Source organism: Aegilops tauschii, chromosome 6 (assembly GCF_002575655.3).
Source record: "Aegilops tauschii subsp. strangulata cultivar AL8/78 chromosome 6, Aet v6.0, whole genome shotgun sequence".
Taxonomy (NCBI): domain Eukaryota; kingdom Viridiplantae; phylum Streptophyta; class Magnoliopsida; order Poales; family Poaceae; genus Aegilops; species Aegilops tauschii.
The window spans coordinates 487,514,081-487,525,468 of record NC_053040.3 but is presented as its reverse complement, the minus strand read 5'-3'; the positions used below and the strand labels follow the sequence as shown (position 1 = coordinate 487,525,468).

Sequence of the window (11,388 nt, the reverse complement as noted above, 5' to 3'; positions counted from 1 at the left end):
AACATCTCGTAGTGCGGCGACACGACAGGGTCAAAGGCGAGGAACATGCTTTTAGGGTACGGCCAGGGCGCCTTCTCCGTCGTATTGGGGTGCTCCGAGGAGAGCACAACCCACCAGGGTGCGCCAGGAGCCCAGGCGCGCCCTGGTGGGTTGTGCCTACCTCGGGTGCCCCCCGGACCGCCTCTTTGCTCTATAAATACCCCAATATTCCCAAAACCCTAGGGGAGTCGACGAAATATTCATCCAGCCGCCGCAGAGTCCAGAACCACCAGATCCAATCTAGAAACCATCGAGGATGGGGTTCACCACCTCCATTGGTGCCTCTCCGATGATGCGTGAGTAGTTCTTTGTAGACCTTCGGGTCCGTAGTTAGTAGCTAGATGGCTTCATCTCTCTCTCTCTCTCTCTCTCTGAATTCTCAATACAATGGTCTCTTGGAGATCCATATGATGTAACTCTTTTGCGGTGTGTTTGTTGGGATCGATGAACTTTGAGTTTATGACCAGATCTATCTTTTTATATCCATGAAAGTATTTGAGTTTCTTTGATCTCTTTTATGCATGATTGCTTATAGCCTCGTATTTCTTCTTCGATAGTGTACCTGGTCCACGATTTAACTAAGTCTGAATGGAGAACTCTAGGGAATTCTAATTTACATGCCTGAGAGTTCACATCTACAGTTCAGTACTACTGAAATTTGAACTACTATGATCAGATTGTAAACTACTCCCTCCATTCACAAATATAAGATGTTCAGCTGATTCCAAATGAAACTTTTGAAAGAGAGAGGGTTCCCATGACAGTGGCATGCAAACGAAGAGCTTACCACCTAATTAACACACCGATTATAGCCCACGAAGCAAAGAGAAGAACCAATACCACGGGTTACACAATCTGGAAAAGAGGAATAGCATGAGCCAGGCATAGAAAGCTATGCATAATATTGTCATATGGGTGAAATTTTCAATGATATGCTATTATCAACTATAAGCAGAATATCATGTCAATATATAGAAAGTTCAGAATTTCAGGGATCAACTATCTTGTTTCCTTTTCAGAAAGTTCATTTTTCTCTCAGTCTGGGAAATTACAAATTAATATTGACCATTATCGATATAAAGGATAGATAACCATAATGGAAACTGGAAAGGTTGAGGCACGGAAAAAAGTGTTAGTGAAATATCAAATTTTGTTTGGTATTTTTTTTAAATGTCATTAACATATAAAAAATTCTTTTTTCCATTAAAAAATGTTTGTAACACTTTGAAATTTTACGCATGTTTAAAAAATGTTCATGACATTTGTAAAAAATGTTATATGCGTGTTAAAAAAATGTTCCATGTGCATTTGACAAATGTTCAACATGTATTCAGATAAGTGATCAATGTGTATTCCAAAAAAGTTCAATGTGTATCTAATTTTTTTAACATGTATACAAAAAATGTTCAACGTGCATTCAACAAAAGTCGACATGTATTTAAAAATAGAAAAGACAAACAGGAAAAATAGAAAAACAAAATGAAAATCGATAAAAATGGGTAGAGAGAAATTCAAAAGAGAAGTAGAAGGAAAGCTGCCATGAACCTTCTCAAAACCGGATGGAAGGTTCCTCCAACTTCTCCTTAAAAGCTTCCCACAACTATTAGATACCACATTGTCGGGCCAGCTCATTTCATCGATCCCTGTAGGTGAGCGCTGCTTATGTCCCACAACAAGCGAGGCATTGCATTTGCGATGGGATTATGCCACTAATAATGTTGCGCACAAGCCATAACAAGCTGCCCGTAGTGCACTAGGTTGTACGGTCCATCGTCCAAATTATCATGGTGACCAGTCGGTGTGATTGTGACATGTTCACTCATATTTAACCAGTTGAAAACATCCCATGAGCTACATAACTATTGTGCATATTTGGAACAAGTTTATAGACCACTGGTGTGTTTTAGTCGTTTCGCTGTCATTGCCTCGTCGACAAAACCTCCTTGTCTTCACACTGTTTTCCCTCTTGTTCGTACCGTTTCACAGGACCCCATCGGCGTTTCTCGAACAACCTCATATGTTTGTGCTCCACCTTCTATCCATGTCCGCCTTCGAGAGAATATCTGGTGCTCCCACCCCTAGGGTGCTCCCGGTGCTCCGTACTCGGTAGCACATTTTTAAATGTTCAAAAAATTCAGAAAAAAATTAGCACATTCACACAACATCAATGTATGTTGTCACAAAATTTGGAATAAAAATTCGAAACATAGCTTGAGAAATATATATGACAAATTCGACAGTAAATAGTACATAACATAAGTTGGGCTTGAGATTTGGCCCATAATCACATTGATGTTAAATTTGTCATTTTTGTATCTCGAGCAATGTTTCAAATTTTGATTTAAAATTTTGTGACAAGATACATTGTTGTTGTGTGAATGTGCTAGATTTTTCTTCAAAATTTTACGAACATTTTAAAATGTGTGGAGCACCGGGAGCACTCCAAGGGTGGGAGCACCCGATACATTCCCATCCGCCTTCTCCCTACAGCCAAGTGAGGATGAACTATTTTTGTATCCATACTTTGATGTGGTTCCGTGGCGTAGCACGGGCATCTTACTAGTGTATCAAAAGTAACTCGATAGAAGCCAACCGGTGATGGCCATCCTAAATTTAACACCACTTCATAACCTTCTCCCAACCAACATGCCAAGAATCTTTCAGAACCGAAGGACAAGCAATAGCTCATGCCGGGTTGGCATACGAAATTTTGCGGGACTTAACTGTTCTCTCAAACACATCAGTATTGATGTCAGGAACAGATCTTTTGAGATGTAGATACCCTTGGCTTGCGAGCACATCATTCATTCTATTCTAAGAGAGCATAAATTCAATTCAAGCATCTTTGAGGTTACTGCAATGAAGCTGCTTAGCTAGAGCTAATATTGTCGCCACGGTCTCAACATCAAGACTCAAGCATAGCATGCCTTCATGTATCACCTTCATCCTTTCAATCGCATACTTATCAGCAGCCACAAGTAAGTGCTTAACCATTTCTCTTTTGTCATCATCATCAAGATCAACCATGTAAGGCAATGAATCTGTGTAGATGAAGTGAAGAAATACCTTGAAAATAGCTGGCTGCATGTCGTCGATAGTTATGTCCTGTGACTCTTTGTCCCTCGTAGCCATAGGCCTATAGAACTTGGCATCGAAGACCGCCGACCTCATCGCAAGCAAAATCTTATGAGCAGAAACGATCTCCCCTTGAGCCTTGAAAGTCATGTCTGTTCCTTTCTTCCCCTCTAGCAATGTTGCAAGATTATCCGAAAGGTCAGAGGGTGGTACATGGATCTCGGGTATTTCCCTGTCCTTGATAACAGTGACTTCCCACTCGATCACGAGAAATTCGTTCCGCACCTACGCGGCTCAATGATCTTCACGAGCTTTGGAAAGCCCCAAGATGGGCTTTTAGGGTCGAACACTTTTGTCACTTGGCTTATGGACACCGCATTAATCGTCTGCCCCCTAACCGCATCCAGAGGCCACAACCTGTGGAACTCGCTCACCACGGCGTTCTTGGTCAGGAGCTTGTGGAAGACAGAGGCGCAACCTTGGACTGCGTGGAGAAGGAAAGACGGGAAGCGAGGAGGACGCCGTGGACCTGCAACACTTCCATCATCAACAAGTTCTTGCGAAGCTCTCCGTCTTCACAGCCCTATTCCTCCTCTTCACGAGCTATGCAACACGATGGCAGGGATCGGCTTCATCCCTGAATCCTTGGTTGACGAAGAAGCCTATTGACCGTCCGTAAGTCTATTACTTTTGTTTGAAAACTATACGAGGGGTTGTGGGCATTCAAAACTGAAGCAAGATGCAAATTTTTTATAATGCTAACACTTCTATACCCGGTGCTAGAATTATCAAAGCATGATGGATGTGTTGGAATTCTCTCGAGCGAATTTGAAAATTTGAGAATGGGAAGGCCACGGGCAGATGAAGAGCAAAGCGAGGCTCTTCCTGATCAACTCAAAGTAAATCCAGATAACTCATGGTCTAGAAGTGATATATCTGAAACTTCATCTCTGCCGCTAGCTCATGGTCTGCACTCTCCACCATGACTTTTATTTATCCAGCTTCATCTCTTCAACGGCGTCCCTGGCCCTTCCACGCGATGGCAGCGTCGGCGTGCACTACGATTTCATCGGACGAGTAGCGGGTGTTAGGTTGAATGACCCTTGTTGGCACAGCCCGAGGAAGAAGAAGACTCTCTCACACACAAAGGTAGAAGAACACACACAGAGGCTTGGCACCGCACACAACTTGTGCCCTTTTCTCTTGTATTCTCACACTTGCAATGCAATTACATGATGGCTTAAATAGCCGGAAGCACACGGCTAAAATGCAGCCACTCACCCACTAACTCCATGCACACACACGCACAGGCCACAACTGTCTGACCCGGTTACTACTAAACTAACCCACGTCTAGATTGAGTCACTTCCAAGTTTCTGCAGATCAACTAGGAGTTCACGCAGCCGGCACATGCCACAACTGATTTTGCCCGCTTCTTTCTCCACCTCTTTCTGCTACACAACTCGGCCGCTTGGACTCCACGGAACTAGACGCATGCAGCTGGCCTATCCATGCAAACTACTAACAAATTCAACAGGACACACTATTGACTTGCATACACACACACGCTCTCTTCTCTACATGCCCACAGCCAGGTAGGTTGGACGTGACAACATGCATGACACTGCTAAATAAACATGATGAAAAACAAAACAGCAAAGTTAATTCTAACAACCCTCCCTCTCCTGGACCTCCGTTCGTGCGCTTGTTCCGCGTCTGGCTTCCCGCCCGCCGACGCCGCCGTCATGAGAGGCTTCACAGCTCGGCCTTCTCCGACTGCTGCCGGGGCCTTTCCCTTCTCCTTCTGCTGCTTCCGGCGACCACGTCCACGTCCCGCTGCAGCGGCAGGCAGTTGCCCGCTCTTCGTCCCGGAGCCGGAGGAGTCGGCGGCCGAGAGGCTCATCTCCTCGAGCCGCTTTTCCAGTTCGATGACCGTCTCCTTGTTCCGGACATTCTCCGCCTCCGTGGCGGCCAGTCGCGCGCGCAGGGAAAAGACGTCCTCCTCGGGGTCGACGGTGGGGGCCACGAGCACCTCGCCCGCGAAGTTGCCAGCCGGGAGCTCCTCCTCGGCGCGCGGCGCGTCCGTCGCCTTGCCCCCCTGATCCTCCGCCTCGAGGTCGACAGGCACGTCGTCCGCCTCGTCCATCGCCGGCCGCACGACCTCCTCTGCGGCGGCGCCGTGAAGGACGGGCTCCTCGACCTCGTCGGGGAGCACCACCTCGCCCGCCCCGGCCGCTTCCCCCTCGATCTCCACTGGCACATCCTCGGCCTCCTCCTCGGTGGCGCCGTGAAGGCCGGCCTTCTCGACCTCGTCAGGAAGCACAACCTCGCCCGACCCCGGCGCTTCCCGCTCGAGCTCGCCAGGCCCGTCGGCGGCGCCGTGAAGGTCGGTCTCCTCAGGGAGCACCACCTCGCCATCTTCGGGCTGCTGCACGACGTCGAGCTCTAAGCGCGCCTTCGCCAGCTCCTCCTCCGACCCTGTCTTCGCCGTTGGCTCGCCGCCGACATCCGCCTGGGCTATGGGAGACGCATGCGGCGGCGGAGGCAGAGCCACGCCTCTGCCATGCTTTCTTGCGCAGCCTGCTCTTCCCTTTCTTGCCCATTTCTACCACTACCAGAGCTCGAACTATTCTGGCGTTCTCCGTTATTAATAGGCTGCTGCTGGGGACGGAACGCGAACGGCCGGCGGCCGGCGGCGCGAGAACCCAAAGGGCATGCATGGCATCCTGAATTTCTGAAACCGATGCATGGTCGTGGTGGGATCGGTGGAAAACAAATGGAGATTGATTGATTGATTGGGGGATGTGAAAAGATCGATTTGCTGTGTAGTAATTGCTTGATTAATTCCAGAGAATACGCGTGGCCATGCAACCAAATGCATGCAGCTGTATGTATTTCGGAACGACTAAAAATCAGTCGACTGATTTCTATTGAAGTCTCAGTCGATGCCTTGATTTTTCTTTTATGCTAGCTGCTTGTCACGTTTAAATCAGTCTGTTAAGATGACACGGCCGGCATGTTTCTTTTTGTTTTTTTCTGTTGGGCTACGATCAAAAATAGACTGTGCAAAATGCAGAGAGCAAAGCGTTGTGTTTTTTTTTACTAGATCAGCATGTGTGTCCAATGTTTCCCTATATCTTCTAGCATGTCATAATCAATGCACACTTCTATTTTCCTCCATGCATTTTTTTTATTTTTCTCCACGTTGTGGGTCAAACTTTGCTCGTATAAGATTTTGTAATGCGATAAATCGTTTAATCTATGCGCCAATTCGTGCAAATGTGTTGCATTTCCTTTTTCCGGTCGCAACATTCTGTATTATTTTTTCAAAATGGCTTGTGCCAATTCTTTTTGGATTTCTAGGATAATTTTCCTTTTGATTTTTTTGTTTGTTCTTTTAAAATTATCAATTATTTCCATTCTTCTCATTTTTTCTTGTTCTTTTTTCTCTCATAATTTCTTCTTTGAAGTATGTTTGTGTTTTTTTTTCATTTTTATTTTTTTGAATTTTATTAATTATTAATTGTTCACGTTTATTTTTGTCATCAACACACATTGTATTCGTGTGTAACTATGTTTTTATTTATTCTTTATTTTTAGCCTCGAAGGAAAAATTGATTGTATGTAGCATGTTCGTTTATCCTTGCACAACTACACACGTCTCACTCCAGATGCAATTGGTGAAGGATTGACCTTTGAGTATATGATTTTTTTTCTTTTTTTGTCGGGAGAGGGGATAGTTGCATGTCTGCCACTAGGCACACAACTCCAAGTGCGGTCCCCAACTACAACTACATGTCTTCAACGCGATTGCAACTCAGTGGTGTGTTTGTCAGGGGAGGGGGGTAGTTGCATGTCTGCCAATAGGCATGCAAATGTAGTGTCGTCCCCGACTGATATTGCAACTCAGTAGTGTTTTATCGGGAAGGGGGAAGTTGCATGTTTTTCACTAGTCACGCAATTGCAAGTGTCACACCTGCCCGCAATTCTATGGTGTTTTGTGGAGGGAGGCAGTTGCATGTTTGCCACTAGGCACGCAACTGCATGCCCACACCCGACTGCAACCGGCCTTTGTTTTGTAAATCAGCCGTGGGAGAGGGGGTGGTTGCATGTCCAACATTAGGCCTTGCAACTGCAAGTGTCGCCCCTGTTTGCAATTGCATGTCTGCCTCCCAAATGCAACTAGCCTTGGGTTTTTGTCGGAAGGCGATGAGAGAATGAGGGGGCATTTGCATGTCCAACACTAGGCTTGCAACTGCAAGTATCGCCCTTGACTGCAACTGCATGTCCACACACCCAACCGCAACCGACCTTTTGTTTTGTTGGTGGGCCTCGAAAGAGGGGGTGGGTAGTTGCATGTCCGACACTAGGCTTGCAATTGCAAGTATCACCCTCGACTGCAACTGCATGTCTACACACCCAACCGCAACCGACCTTTTGTTTTGTAGGTGGGTGTCGAAAGAGGGGGTAGGTAGTTGCATGTCCGACACTAGGCTTGCAAATGCAAGTGTTGCCCTCGACTACAATTGCATGCCCACACACCCAAATGCAACTGACCTTTTGTTTTAGTGAGAGGCAGGAGAGGGGGCGGTTGCGTGTCCGACTCTAGGCTTGCAGCTGCAAGTGTCACCCTCGACTACAACTGCATGTCTTCCAACATGGTTGCAACTGGATATTATTTTGTTGGACGGGGTGGGGGTGGGGGCATGGGAGGGGCTAACACTAGGCCTGCAACTGCAAGTGTCGCCCCCGACTGCAACTGCATGCCCACACACCCCTGCTGCAACTGACATTTGTTTTTGTAAGCCGACGGTTGGAGAGGAGGAGTTGCATGTCCGATACTAGACATGCAACTGCAAGTGTCGCCCCGACTGTAACTGCATGTCTTCCTTCAGGCTGCAATTGGCCTTGTCTTTTTGTCAAAGGGCGGCGGGAGAGGCGGGGGCAATTGCATGTCCGACAATAGGCTTCCAACTGAAAGTGTCATCCTCGACTTCAACTGCATGTTCACACATCCAACCGCAACCAATCTTTTTTTTTCTCGCTAGTCGGTGGGAGAGGGGGAGGAGGAAATTGCATGTCTGACACTAGGCTTGCAACTGCAAGTATCGCCCTTGACTACAACTGCATGTCTACACACCCGACTGCAACTGACCTATTCATTTTGTAAGTGAGGGGCGAGATAGGGGGGGACAATTGCATGTCCAACACTAGGCATGCAACTGCAAATGTCACCCTCGAATGCAACTGCATGTCTCCAACATGGTTGCAACTGCAAGTGTCGCCCCCGACTTCAATTGCATGCCTTCGATGATGACGTGGGATAGCGATTCACTTTTTTGGAGATCGACCGTGCATGCATGTACATGATGCAGACGTATGTTTTTTATGCAGGAGTGGATGCGTGTACATGATGCATACGATTCGTGGTACCTTTTTTAGATGTGTGAAAAAACAAATTTATTTCCCAACTGATAAATATAATGGTAAAATGTAAGTAAAAATGAAAAATAAAAACAAAAAAATGATAGAAACCGTTAAGAAATTTGTGCATACAACAATTTTCCTTTTTGAGGGGTACCTACAGCAGCTTTTTTTGGAGGCACCTACAATATCTTGTTTTGTTTTTGAGAAATGGCACCTACAGGAGCTAATATCCCGACTGTTTCTTTTTTGAGTTGATAATATCCCGACTGTTGCAACATCGAGATGAGCAGCAGCTGCTGGCCCAACGCTGCTCCAGTACGCACGAAGACATTGACAGCCCAAAAAGCAACAAGGAGGAGGACATGGGCTCGCTTGACAACCAACAAGCAACGAAGGGATGACGTGTTCTAGAAAAAAAACTGATGATGTCAGCCGACTTAGACTTCGCGAAGTCTAATTCGACTGAGACCTAGACAGACCCTATGTATTTTCGTCTCCCGCACGCACGCAAGCAAAACAAAACAAACGTATCAGTGTGAACAGCGAGCATGCAGACGACAAACATGGAAACTTTCCGCTTTTCCCAAGAAAAAATGAAAAATGAAGAGGAAATATGAAAACGAGTTAATTGCATAGAAGTATCACACAGTTCATACTTCGGCACGTTGTAATGGATTGATACCATTATTCTTTTTTTTATAAGTCAGTACCATCTCAGAGTCTAATTATTGTGAAACGGTCTAAGCCACTTAAAAACGCGTATTGGCGATGTATCTGACCACTCGGACCCATGTGTCAGGAGCCAACTTGGCACTTTTTTGCAGAAATAACCTTAGTTGTAAATTTAATCACTCAAAGCCCCGCCGCCTTCCCTATGCCCCGCCGCCTCGACCTTGCCGGCCTCCCCTCGCCGGAGCCCCGTCGCTGGCTCGCCGGATCCCAGTCGCTGGCTCGCCATAGCACCGGTGCCCCTCTCCCTTCTCCTTCATTTCCTCTCCTCTTCGCTGGCTCCTCGGGGCGGTGGTGGTCGGCGACGCTGGTGGGGCACACGGGTGGGTGATGGTGGCGGTGTGGGCGTCGCCCAGATCTGGTGTTAAGCGGCGAGGGCTGAGGGTGGCACGGCGGCATGGTCGCCGGTGGCCGAACGGGAACCGCCGCTGGATTCAAACCCCGCCACCCGTGTACCTCGTCCCCGAATCCCCGATCCGCTCGACCTATACAAGCCAGCGTCGCATGGGCTGCAGGACAGCCCAACCGTGGCCCAGTGAGGCCAACACAATTTTTTTTCTGGGGGGGGGGGGGGGGGGGTTATGCCAGCACATATAGCCCTGGAAAAGGATAATCTTTATCAGTTTTTTTTTGCAATTATATGTTAGTACTCCCTCCGTTTCTAAATATAAGTCTTTTTAGACATTTCAAATAGACTACAACATACGAATGTATGTAGACATATTTTAGAGTGTAGATTCACTCATTTTACTCTGTATGTAATCACTTGTTGGAATCTTTAGAAAGACTTATATTTGGGAACCGAGGGAGTACTATTTAGTTTTTTTTAGCGACTAGAGGGAATACTATTTAGTGACAAGCACCAGAACCCACGCACGGCAAGATTTTATGTGGATTAGTACTCCCTCCGTTTCTTTGTACTCTGCATATAAGATTTGGTCAAAGTCAAGCTTTATAGAGTTTGACTAACTTTATATTAAAAATATAACCATTCACAATATAAAATCAATATTATCAAATGCACCATGAAACGTATTTTCATACTATGTAGTTTTAGTATTGTAGATATTCATATATTTTCATATAAATTTGGTCAAACTTTGTGTATTTTGACTTTGACCAAATCTTATATGCGGAGTAAAAAGAAACGGAGGGAGTATTATTTAGTGCCAAGAATGAACTTTTTTTAAAAATATGTGGACTAAAAAAACAAATGTAAGAAAATTTTATGTGTCTTCACTCAGGACCACACGCATGCACAATTATTATGCATCCTCATTATATTTAAAATACACAGTTAAACAAATTATATGCCCAACTCACAGTTACTGCGTATATTTGTTGTGTTTTTTTTAATGCATAGTTACTCAAAAAATTGATAACATGTACTAAAAATTATTGTGTAATCGTAATAAATTTTATAATGCATGAAAAACATTTTAGAAAATACATTTAAAATTTTTAAATATGTGTTCAACATTTTCCAAAAATGTTCTGAACATTTTTTTTCATATGCACAAACACTTTATTTACCTTTCAGAGTAATTTTAAATTTTTTGAACGTCAACCCAAAAACAAAGCAAAGACCAGCAGGTTTATTCTGCATACCGAACGAAGTAGTGTGGCACGGAGGCCGAGTCATGCTGGAAGAGAGGATGCCGGAAGATGGGCCCGTCACAAGCTCTGTGTGGCCGCTCTGAGCGCGGCAACGACGGGGCAAAGGAGGATTCGTTGTAGGACCCATAGTTGTCGGTAAAGATGCCGGAGAAGAACCCCCCCCCCCGGGAAGTAGTACGGGAGGAGGAGCTTGTGTGCGTCGACCAGGGTGCGCCACGCGCAGCAGACGCGCCTGGACTTGGCGAGGGGGCGGCATGGGAGGCGGCGGAGGATGTTGAGGAGCACGTCGTAGGGGAAGCAGATGCTGTTGTCGTTGTTGTCGCACCCGTCCATCTGGCCGGCCGGCAGGGGTGCAGATCGATCGGCTGTAAGAAGGCGCCAATCGAGGGATCGATGGAGGGAAGCGAAGGCGAGATTTATACAGGATAGGCTGCGGTCGATCGAGTTGTATAAATAGTACTCCCTCCGTTTCTTTTTAGTCTGCATATAAGGTTTGGTCAA

General features: G+C 46.1%; 1 protein-coding gene across 1 annotated transcript; it reads right to left on the bottom strand.

Moving 5' to 3' along the window:
* Positions 1–2,874: 2,874 nt before the first annotated feature.
* Positions 2,875–3,264, bottom strand: LOC141026242 (BTB/POZ and MATH domain-containing protein 1-like). Its single transcript, XM_073502244.1, has one exon. It carries the CDS (start codon positions 3,262–3,264, stop codon positions 2,875–2,877), a length of 390 nt encoding a protein of 129 aa, XP_073358345.1.
* Between the last annotated feature and the right edge of the window lie 8,124 nt (positions 3,265–11,388).

Bases quoted from the DNA above. Each gene is read 5' to 3' on its own strand.
- LOC141026242 (XM_073502244.1), bottom strand. From the start codon at position 3,264: ATGACTTTCAAGGCTCAAGGGGAGATCGTTTCTGCTCATAAGATTTTG.